Below are 12,291 nucleotides of genomic sequence, written 5' to 3' on the forward strand. Positions count from 1 at the left end.
TGACGGCAGTAGTGACCCTATCAATAGTAGCGCCCCGACGAATTGTTTCTCTCGCCTGGGCTCGCAAAGTTCTGAATGGGTTACTGTGAACTTTTGGAGTTGTGCCAACATATGGGCAGTGTCTAGCTGGGCGTGCCTAATTGCCTGGCTGGTCCAGTCAGGCCCGGCCCAACTCAAATGCACCGGAGGTGGAATGTGTTGGCGGTACACATTCTCTGCATCTCGGCGGACATACACCCTCTGCGTGTGTACTCTGCAGTTAATTATGAGGAGTCGCAGAGAACGATTCCCGTAGGGGGTCCGTTCGTGATTACGTCTGCTGGGTTGGTTTTGACCAGGGCAGCCAAAGAACTCCATCCTACAGAAATGCATAATCAGAGATTGTTGGATTATTTCAGTTATTTGTTTTTGTAAACAAAAATGTTTCGACAACTATTTTTCTGCTTTTATTATTTTGAAACAGTACAGCGCAGGACGATATAAATAGTGACAACGGATGTATATCTGGTAGCTGGGAAGATAATAAATGTTAGGTTTTAGGTGTAATGTACTGATCTCCTGGAAGGGATCAGCTGACTTAAGAATTTTCTTACTACCTCTGACTTTACTAGCTTTTTATCTATTCAGTGCTGGCTAGCACCCCTTCTATTCCCACAGGGGGAATGTACAACTTCATTTGGTTCCGGTGGACCCACTTTAATGTGGCATTTTGTCGACCTTTGCTGATTCTAATATGGTAAGCTACAGGTGACAGCTTCACCACAATCTCGTGTGGCCCCGTCCAGTGGGGCAGGAACTTTGTTGTGACGCCTGCGTGTTTGATGTATATGTAGTACCACATCTTATCCACCTTATCCACACCTGGTGTGAGGCTTTTTTTGTCGTAATAGGTCTTTTCACCTTCTGCACTTCATTCCAACTGTCCTTGAGCATACGCAAAGGTAGTCTGGAGATGGTTACGCAAGTCAGACACATATTGATGAGCCGTGTAGGCGGTGGTGGCGACATCTCCCGGTTGGTACAGGAGATGCAGTGGAAGTGTCATTTGCCAGCCCGTCATCATCTCGAAGGGTGTTATTCCCATAGACCTGTTGCGTTTGGCTCTGATCGCCATCAGTACCAATGGGATGAGTGAGGAGTTTGAGGTCCCAATCTTTGTGGTTGGCTGCCACATATTTCCTCAAGTTTCTGACGATTTTTTGGTTGCTCCTTTTCTACCCTCCCCGAGCTCCTAGGGTGGTATGCGATGTGGAGTTTAGCTTTGACTCCCAGAAGCCTCCACAGTTCGGTCATTACAGCTGCCGAAAAGTTAGTTCCTCTGTCGCTGTCCGCGGTTTCTGCTGGCAGGCCGAAACGACTGAAAATTAATTTAGCAAAAGAACGGCCGTAGTTTCCGCTGTGTCATTGGTCGCAGGCAGGCACTCCACCCACTTTGTGAATGCGCAAGTCACTGTGCCTCTGGCCGACCTGGCAATTGGGCCGACACACTCAAAATGGATCGAGCTCCAGGGGTAAGAGACACCCTTGCATTGCAGGGTTGCTCTGTGACGTGGCTTGAATGGTTGAAACTGGCAGCAAACTAGACACCCCCTCACGTATTGTGCTACGTCTTGTTCCATGTGAGGCCAGTAGGCCACCTGGCCGTGCTGCTGCTCCAGGTTCAACTGTTCTGCCTGCGGCGATGGAACCCTGACCTGTTCACTGGACGTGCTTCCTGTCCCAGACCTGCTGTTTTCAACTCTCTAGAGACAGCAGGAGCGGTAGAGATACTCTTAATGATCAGCTATGAAAAGCCAACTGACATTTACTCCTGAGGTGCTGACTTGCTGCACCCTCGACTACTACTGTGATTATTTTTATTTGCCCATGCTGGTCATTTAGGAACATTTGAAAATCTTGGCCATGTTCTGTTTTAATCTCCACCCGGCACAGCCAGAAGAGGACTTGCCACCCCTCATAGCCTTATTCCTCTCTAGGTTTCTTCCTAGGTTTTGGCCTTTCTAGGGAGTTTTTCCTAGCCACCGTGCTTCTACACCTGCCTTGCTTGCTGTTTGGGGTTTTAGGCTGGGTTTTTGTACAGCACTTTGAGATATCAGCTGATGTAAGAAGGGCTATATAAATAAATTTGATTTGATTTGACCTGTCGCAATGTTTCGCATGTAACCTTGACCCCCCTATGGCCTCCACATGGCTCGTCGTCGGCATGGGCTATCATTATCCCCCTCTGTGGTTTAGGAACCACCACCTTCGAGCGGTGTCGGTCTCTGAAATATACACCAGTAGGTCATCTACAAGTGTGAGTTACTGTTTAGTTGCGTACAGCGAACGCAAGTCGTGTGAACCTGCCAAAGCCAGTTCTGACACTGGGTGGTTGACAGGATCCAACAGGAACGCCATCGCAGTGATGAGGGTCTCATCTTTGTGTTGCATTGCTACCAGGTTGCCATTCATGAATGAATGCGTTAGCAACACATGATGTTCGTGCGAAGACGTTTTCTGTGGTGCTACATGGCTACGCGGTACTGCAGCCACCATAGCTTCCTCAGTGTTTTTTTTGTCTCGAGCATCAAACACAAAAAGGGTGCCGTGAATTGCACTGGATTTCGCCATGCTGTCGGCATGGTCGTTGCCAAGTTTGTCACGACCAGGTGATTTGGAGTGTCCCTTGACTTTCTTCCAATTCCAATTTCTTCCAGTATATTGTGTTCGGTGATGAGGTTAATCGCAAGCTAGAATGAGCTCTTTGTTTTTCACCTCTTTCCCACTTGAAGTAGTCATGTGCTTTTGTTTCCAAAACGGCAAGTGGCATAAGAAGGCGAGTCTTGCGTAGTTTGAGTCGGTGCAGATCGCTAGTTCTGACAATTCATGTTTCACCGCCATTTGCAGGGTGATCAGCTCGCCAGCCACTTCTGCAAACTGTCTGGTCTTGTTGCCAAGCTAAAATGTAAGTGGTTTGCACGGAATGTCATTGTGCCATACCAATCCCACCCCAGCTTGCAAGTGGTCTAGTTGGCGGTAAGAATAGCCAACTACAAATACCATCGGCCTGTCAAGACACACATTCTCTTCGAAGTTGTGATGGTTTGAAGGCAATGGCGGAGCAATGTCCCACAGGGGTGGTACGGAGTCGGTTTCATCATCACCACAGCATTGACACACCGCCAAAGCACTGCCCAAAGGCAGGTTTTTCCGCTTTTGCGTAGTTGATTACTACATCATGGCTCTGCAGCGTCATAAGCCAAGCCGCTATCCTATTGTTGTGTACAGCACCCTCACGGATACGTTGGCTTTTCAAACAAGTCACAGGTTGGTGACATGTTTCTATGATCACCTGTTGTCCTCCGACATAACTGGTGAAGTGTTTGATTGCCTAGACTGTTGACAGCAGCGCTTTTTCTCAGTCTGAGTATTTGTGTTCAGCAGGGTTGAGTGTTTTGCTCGCCTAAGCTACCACACTGTCACGAACCGGCTCAAAGCCCGTAACAAAGGGAGACCACGTGGAGATAAGGAGTAACAAAATATATATTTATTAACCAAAGCAACTAAGGAAAATATACAATGGTGTGTGTAATCAGTAATCAGTAGTGTAAGTGAGTGTTTTGCATGAATGTGATAATGCAGGGTGTTGAAAGGTGCCAATGCAAACAAACAAAAGGCCACCAAGAACCACAACACAATCTACAAAGGTGTCTGCATGGAGAGAGTCTCCTCCATGAATGTGGAAAAGGTCCATTTATTCTGGGACACACCTGGCCCAGGTCTCCAGGTCTCTCTCCTGTCTCTCACATCCCTCTGACTGTCTCTCTCCTGTCTCCCACATCCCTCTGACTGTCTCTCTCCTGTGTCTCTCTCCTGACTGTCTCTCACATCCCCCTGACTGTCTCTCACATCCCCCTGACTGTCTCTCACATCCCCCTGACTGTCTCTCACATCCCCCTGACTGTCTCTCACATCCCCCTGACTGTCTCTCACACCCCCCTGGCTGTCTCTCACACCCCCCTGGCTGTCTCTCACATCCCTCTGACTGTCTCTCACATCCATCTGGCTGTCTCTCACATCCCTCTGGCTGTCTCTCACATCCCTCTGGCTGTCTCTCTCATGTCTCTCACATCCCTCTGGCTGTCTCTCACATCCCACTGGCTGTCTCTCTACTGTCTCTCACATCCCTTTGTCTGACTCTCCTGTCTCTCACATCCCTCTGGATGTCTCTCACATCCCTCTGGCTGTCTCTCTGACTGTCTCTCAAATCCCTCTGACTGTCCCTTCCCTGTCTCTCAAATCCCTCTGGCTGTCTCTCTCCTGTCTCTCACATCCCTCTGGCTGTCTCTCACATCCCCCTGGCTGTCTCTCTGACTGTCTCTCAAATCCCTCTGACTGTCTCTCTCCTGTCTCTCACATCCCTCTGACTGTCTCTCTCCTGTCTCTCAAATCCATCTGACTGTCTCTCTACTGTCTCTCACATCACTCTGTCTCTCTCCTGTCTCTCACATCCATCTGACTGTCTCTCACATCCCTCTGACTGTCTCTCTCCTGTCTCTCACATCCCTCTGACTGTCTCTCTCCCGTCTCTCACATCCCTCTGACTGTCTCTCACATCCCTCTGACTGTCCCTCTCTTGTCTCTCACATCCCTCTGACTGTCTCTCTCCTGTCTCTCACATCCCTCTGACTGTCTCTCTCCTGTCTCTCACATCCCTCTGACTGTCTCTCTCCTGTCTCTCACATCCCTATGACTGTCTCTCTCCTGTCTCTCACATCCCTCTGACTGTCTCTCTCCTGTCTCTCACATCCCTCTGACTGTCTCTCTCCTGTCTCTCAAATCCCTCTGACTGTCTCTCTCCTGTCTCTCAAATCCCTCTGACTGTCTCTACTGTCTCTCACATCCCTCTGACTGTCTCTCTCCCACCATATATCTACTCTCTGTCACATTCCCTCCCTCCTCTGACTGTCTCTCACATCCCTCTGAATGTCTCTCACATCCCTCTGACTGTCTCTCTCCTGTCTCTCAAATCCCTCTGACTGTCTCTCTCCCGCCATATATCTACTCTCTGTCACATTCCCTCCCTCCTCTGACTGTCTCTCACATCCCTCTGACTGTCTCTCACATTCCTCTGGCTGTCTCTCACATCGTCTCTCTCATAGCCTGGTTCCTCTCTAGGTTTCTTCCTAGGTTCTGGCCTTTCTAGGGAGTTTTTCCTAGCCACCGTGCTTCTACACCTGCATTGCTTTCTGTTTGGGGATTTAGGCTGGGTTTCTGTACAGCACTTTGAGATATCAGCTGATGATTTGATTAAGAATTGTATCACCCAACACCTGTGTCTCACATCCCTCTGACTGTCTCTCTCCTGTGTCTCACATCCCTCTGACTGTCTCTCTCCTGTCTCTCACATCCCTCTGACTGTCTCTCACATCCCTCTGGCTGTCTCTCTACTGTCTCACACATCCCTCTCACTGTCTCTCTCCTCTCTCACATCCTTCTGACTGTCTCTCTCCTGTCTCTCAAATCCCTCTGACTGTCTCTCTACTGTCTCTCACATCCCTCTAACTGTCTCTCTCCTCTCTCTCACATCCCTCTGACTGTCTCTCACATCCCCCTGACTGTCTCTCTCCTGTCTCTCACCTCCCTCTGACTGTCTCTCTCCCGTCTCTCACATCCCTCTGACTGTCTCTCTATTGTCTCACATCCCTCTGATTATCTCTCACATCCCTATGACTGTCTCTCTCTCTCAAATCCCTCTGACTGTCTCTCTACTGTCTCTCAAATCCCTCTGACTGTCTCTCTCCTGTCTCTCACATCCCTCTGGCTGTCTCTCACATCCATCTGGCTGTCTCTCTCCTGTCTCTCACATCCCTCTGACTGTCTCTCACATCCCTCTGGCTGTCTCTCTACTGTCTCTCACATCCCTCTCACTGTCTCTCCTGTCTCTCACATCCCTCTGACTGTCTCTCTCCTGTCTCTCAAATCCCTCTGACTGTCTCTCTCCTGTCTCTCACATCCCTCTGACTGTCTCTCTCCTGTCTCTCACCTCCCTCTGACTGTCTCTCTCCCGCCTCTCACATCCCTCTGACTGTCTCTCTATTGTCTCACATCCCTCTGACTGTCTCTCACATCCCTCTGACTGTCTCTCTCTTGTCTTTCACATCCCTCTGACTGTCTCTCTCCTGTCTCTCAAATCCCTCTGACTGTCTCTACTGTCTCTCACATCCCTCTGACTGTCTCTCTCCTGCCATATATCTACTCTCTGTCACATTCCCTCCCTCCTCTGACTGTCTCTCACATCCCTCTGACTGTCTCTCGCATTCCTCTGGCTGTCTCTCACATCGTCTCTCTCATAGCCTGGTTCCTCTCTAGGTTTCTTCCTAGGTTCTGGCCTTTCTAGAGAGTTTTTCCTAGCCACCGTGCTAGTACACCTGCATTGCTTTCTGTTTGGGGATTTAGGCTGGGTTTCTATACAGCACTTTGAGATATCAGCTGATGATTTGATTAAGAATTGTATCACCCAACACCTATTAGGTGGTAGTCATGGAAACAAAACCACTTACCTCAGTCAGCCAACCCTGCTAACCCAGGACACCTCAGACATGTTCAGCCGTATCATGTAAGTCCTTATCCTTATCTGACATCAGTAGGAGCAGAGGCCTGGTGACATGTTCCCGATGAAAACACCAGCGAGGCCTGCCGATATATAAATGACTAACTGAGTGGCTAGATAGGATCCTATCTAGTACAATCTTGCCTCTCATCTTGCAAAGCATCAAATGGACTCAAGTCCAAACACAACCATTTGAAATACAAGATGCCGAGTCCTACATTGTGAATGAACTGGCAGTCAGACCTGTATTTGTGCTCAATGAGTTCAATATTAGTTTATCAGTGTTCTGTGATGTAGTGAACATGCCTCTTGTTAAACATGTATGGTTTGAAATGTGTTGGATTTATCATAACTTCATAATCATACTGCCACAAGAAGAATGGGAAATACTGTTAACATTTTTTTAAATAGCCAGCATTAGCATTTTGAAATGATGACAGGCTTTGCTAGACGTTTATAGCTGATCAAAATCTCATCTGCAGCTGGCCTCAATGTTGTATAGAGTAGAGGTGAGATGAATGTCAATATGAGTGTGTTTAAAACACTCTTTCATGCACACACACACACACACACACACACACACACACACACACACACACACACACACACACACACACACACACACACACACACACACACACACACACACACACTCACACATACATACATACACACACACATTACATACACACACACACACACACACACACACACACACACACACACACACACAGAGTCGTGCTGGGCCTCGGTTGAGCAGGCAAATATATGTATATTTCTCAGCAGTGTTTCATAAGAGACAGTCATTGAGGATTCTTCTCCCATCTACACTAGAGGATCAGCAGGAATATAAATCACACAGGCAATTTGGGTGGTAGAGACGACTAGAGACCTACCAGAGTGGTGGATTGAATACAGGACAGTATATTGCTAAGTAGAGGACAGTGGTGGATTGAATACAGGACAGTATATTGCTAAGTAGAGGACAGTGGTGGATTGAATACAAGGACATTATTTTACTGCGTAAGGAGCAGGGTTGAAATATGGTGTAGTTCCACTCCTCCACCAGCAGTAGGTGACATCACTAGAGTACAGATGACTGATGATTAAAGTGTGTGTGAATGAGTCCCTAAATGAGCGAGATCCTGTCAGTCCAGAATAGATTGCAGGCATGTTGATACCGGGTAATGTCTAAGGTTTTAACCTGTGTTCTCTACCTCTATCCCCCCCCCTCCACAGGAAAACCCTTACATGTGCAACAACGAGTGTGACGCCTCCACAGATGAACTAGCCCACCCTTCAGAGCTCATGTTCGATTTCGAGGGCCGCAACCCAACAACCTTCTGGCAGTCCAGTTCTTGGAAGAAGTACCCCAAACCCCTGGAGGTCAACATCACACTGTCCTGGAACAAAACTATCGAGCTGACTGACGACATCGTCCTCACCTTTGAGTCCGGCCGCCCTGAGCAGATGCTTCTGGAGAAATCGCTAGACTACGGTAAAACCTGGACCCCTTACCAGTTTTACGCTACCGACTGCCTCGATGCCTTCACCATGGAGCCCAAGACGGTCAACGAGCTGACCCAGCGAACCCTCCTCGACATTATCTGTACTGAGGACTACTCCCGTGGCTACGTGTGGAAGTACGATAAAACAGTCCGCTTCGAGATCAAGGACCGGTTTGCGCTGTTCGCCGGGCTGCAGCTGTACAACATGGCGTCGCTCTACGGTCAACTGGACACCACCAGGAACCTACGGGACTTCTTCACTGTGACGGACCTGAGGATACGGCTGCTGAAACCAGCCACCGGGTCCACCATGGTGGATGAGAACAACCTGTCCAGATACTTCTACGCCATCTCTGACATCAAGGTGCAGGGAAGGTGAGAGAGTTGCTTTTATCTTTATTTAGTCTTGATGTCCCTTTACAGGTGTGTTATATATCTCTAGCATGCTAGCAGATACCTTTGTGCTAACACTTGTGAACATTGGCTCGCTAAACTACCTCTAACTTCCTTAATACTGGACACAGAGACATACAAAAATGGGAACCACAAGTTGATCTGACTCTGGGGAAGTAGATACAGGGCCTTATTGCCAAAATTCCAAATGATCCCTTTAATATTCAAATGCAAATCAAAGATGATCTATTATATTGACTAGATAGTCAAGTGACCACTCTAACAATAGACATTTCCTCAAAGATGGAAGGCATACGGGAGATGTCTAGATCAGGTGGGACCATTGTTAATTGTTTACTCCATGTGTAACTCTGTGTTGTCTGTTCACACTGCTAAGCTTTATCTTGGCCAGGTCGCAGTTGCAAATGAGAACTTGTTCTCAACTAGCCTACCTGGTTAAATAAAGGTGAAATAAATAAAAACAATTCTAAACAATGAGAGGCCAGACACGTGTGGGCAACTCCGATATAAAGTAGTATTTTCAAAGTTGACGAGAAAACCATGAGTGTCCACTTATATCAGTGCATTTGCAACAACCTAACCATTATGAAACTTATATTCCATTAAATTAGCCTCACATAGCAAATTAGCAATAAAAAAAAACAACATTTTTGTTGACCAAATTCGACACTCTCTCATTGACCTCCGTTCCAAAATTCCTCACTTTTATTTTCATGGGCAGATTTTGGGCAGAGTAAACCCCTTAACGCTTCGCCTCATACTCTCTTTTAAAATCATATTAGTTTTGATTCATTTTGTATGAGCTGAATGCTCTGACGCATTCTAATAATGACTAGGACGGGGCCTGGACACATGGCTATGACCCCTGTATGTCCCAAATCACACCATATTCACTACGTAGTGTGCTATATAGGGAATAGAGTGCCATTTAGAACTAAGGCCAGGTTTAAATTTGACATCCACCCTCCCATCAGGAGATTCCCAACGGTTTAGAGATGATGAAACACAACAGATATATTATTTTATAGCCCCATAGATGCTTAATGAACCACCTGTCGATCATAAACACACTCCACAGCTGTTCACTGAATGAGACCGGTGTGTGTGTGTGTGGGAATGTGTGTGTATGTATAGTTGGTTTATATGAGGATAACTAGGCTCAGTAATGAGTCGTCTGATTGGGCCTGGGTGAGTTGGAACAGTTTGTTTCCAAATTAGAATTCCGTCAGTCGGCTTAGAATGGGAGATTAGAACAATTAGAATGTTAGGTAATTGGGAGGAGACGAGTCTGGTCATTAAGAATGTTGTCTGCTTAGTAAATAGTTAACACTGGGGACATAAATCCTCTCAGAGAACCTATAGGAGATAACAGTATTTGAGCATTCATCCTCTCTACTTCAACATTCCTCTTCTCTACTTCAACATAAACTGGAGCATTCATACTCTCTACTTCAACATTACTGGAGCATTCATCCTCTCTACTTCAACATTCCTCCTCTCTACTTCAACATCCCTCCTCTCTACTTCAACATTCCTCCTCTCTACTTCAACATTCCTCCTCTCTACTTCAACATTCCCCCTCTACTTCAACATCCCTCCTCTCTACTTCAACATTCCTCCTCTACTTCAACATTCCTCCTCTCTACTTCAACATTCCTCCTCTCTACTTCAACATTCCTCCTCTGCTTCAACATTCCTCCTCTGTTTCAACATTCCTCCTCTCTACTTCAACATTCCTCCTCTACTTCAACATTCCTCCTCTCTACTTCAACATTCCTCCTCTCTACTTCAACATTCCTCCTCTCTACTTCAACAGGACTTTTGGGTTAATGTAACTCCACAGGGCTGTTGGGTTAATGTAACTCCACAGGGCTGTTGGGTTAATGTAACTCCACAGAGCTGTTGGGTTAATGTAACTCCACAGGGCTGTTGGGTTGATGTAACTCCACAGGGCTGTTGGGTTGCTGTAACTCCACAGAGCTGTTGGGTTAATGTAACTCCACAGAGCTGTTGGGTTGATGTAACTCCACAGGGCTGTTGGGTTGATGTAACTCCACAGGGCTGTTGGGTTGATGTAACTCCACAGGGCTGTTGGGTTGATGTAACTCCACAGGGCTGTTGGGTTGATGTAACTCCACAGGGCTGTTGGGTTAATGTAACTCCACAGGGCTGTTGGGTTAATGTAACTCCACAGGGCTGTTGGGTTAATGTAACTCCACAGGGCTGTTGGGTTAATGTAACTCCACAGGGCTGTTGGGTTAATGTAACTCCACAGGGCTGTTGGGTTGATGTAACTCCACAGGGCTGTTGGGTTGATGTAACTCCACAGGGCTGTTGGGTTGATGTAACTCCACAGGGCTGTTGGGTTGATGTAACTCCACAGGGCTGTTGGGTTGATGTAACTCCACAGGGCTGTTGGGTTGATGTAACTCCACAGGGCTGTTGGGTTGATGTAACTCCACAGGGCTGTTGGGTTGATGTAACTCCACAGGGCTGTTGGGTTGATGTAACTCCACAGGGCTGTTGGGTTGATGTAACTCCACAGAGCTGTTGGGTTGATGTAACTCCACAGGGCTGTAGGGTTAATGTAACTCCACAGAGCTGTTGGGTTAATGTAACTCCACAGGGCTGTAGGGTTAATGTAACTCCACAGAGCTGTTGGGTTGCTGTAACTAATGAAGAGTGTCTAGTTTTCTATCTACGAGGTTGCAACCTTATTTCACTTTTAATATCAGTGTGTTCAACCCAACTGTTCCAAGGTGAGAGATGTTTTACAGCACAAGTTCCTTCCTGAAGAGTTTTTTGTTGAAAACAGAGAACAGGTGATTGATATTAAATCTACATTCATATTTCCATCATTTGTGTCATCTGTGAGCTTAGTTCATGTCCTTAGAACATCTGACGAGCCCATGTGATCCTAGCATTCAAGCATCCCCACACTAATATTCATATTCGGAAACTCATACATTCTCCAGTCATATTTACACCAGTTTGGTAAACAAACACTGCTGGGTTTTACATTGCAGACTGTACTACCCTGCTTCCCAACCCCATCTCCAGCAGAGAGTTCTGCCTCTCATTAGATAGCTCAGTTAAGGTGCAATGGGAGAAAAAATATAGATATTTTTCCTAGCCCTTGGGTATATATGAGAGAGAGGGAGAGAGAGACAGACAGACAGAGACAGTGAGAGAATACCTGACCACTGTGACTGACCCAAACTTATTAAGGAAAGCTTTGACTATGTACAGACTCAGTGAGCATAGCCTTGCTATTGAGAAAGGCTGCCGTAGGCAGACATGGCTCTCAAGAGAAGAAAATTAGGTGGAAGCTGACCTGCACTTCCTAACCAATGTTTTTTATTTTATTTTAACTTTATTTAACTAGGCAAGTCAGTTAATAACAAATTCTTATTTTCAATGACTGCCTAGGAACAGTGGGTTAACTGCCTGTTCATGGGCAGAACAACAGATTTGTACCTTGTCAGCTCAGGGGTTTGAACTTGCAAACATCCGGTTACTAGTCCAATGCTCTAACCACTAGGCTACGCTGCCGCCCAAACGTATGACCCTATTAGAGAGACATATTTCCCTCAGATTACGCAGATCCACAAAGAATTCAAAAACAAATCACATTTTCTCCAGGTCTCTGCTACATACTGAAGGGAGAAAAAGCTATCATCACAGAACTCCGAATGTCTATCCTGTTCCGAGAACGGCTACGACACTATCTACCAAAGCTATCATCACAGAACTCAGAATGTCTATCCTGTTCCGAGA

The 12,291-nt window shown here is 46.7% G+C and overlaps 1 protein-coding gene across 2 annotated transcripts in view; it reads left to right on the forward strand.

The window, feature by feature from the left end:
• Positions 1-12,291, forward strand: part of LOC135558342 (netrin-G1-like) — a 198,265-nt gene that overhangs the window by 67,077 nt on the left and 118,897 nt on the right. For both annotated transcript variants that reach the window (XM_064992081.1, XM_064992082.1), the window contains exon 3: positions 7,832-8,475. In XM_064992081.1, the coding sequence (XP_064848153.1) occupies positions 7,832-8,475 (644 nt within the window). The remainder of the gene's footprint in view (positions 1-7,831; positions 8,476-12,291) is intronic.

The sequence above is a fragment of the Oncorhynchus masou genome, chromosome 17 (assembly GCF_036934945.1).
Source record: "Oncorhynchus masou masou isolate Uvic2021 chromosome 17, UVic_Omas_1.1, whole genome shotgun sequence".
NCBI classification, from domain to species: Eukaryota; Metazoa; Chordata; class Actinopteri; order Salmoniformes; family Salmonidae; genus Oncorhynchus; species Oncorhynchus masou.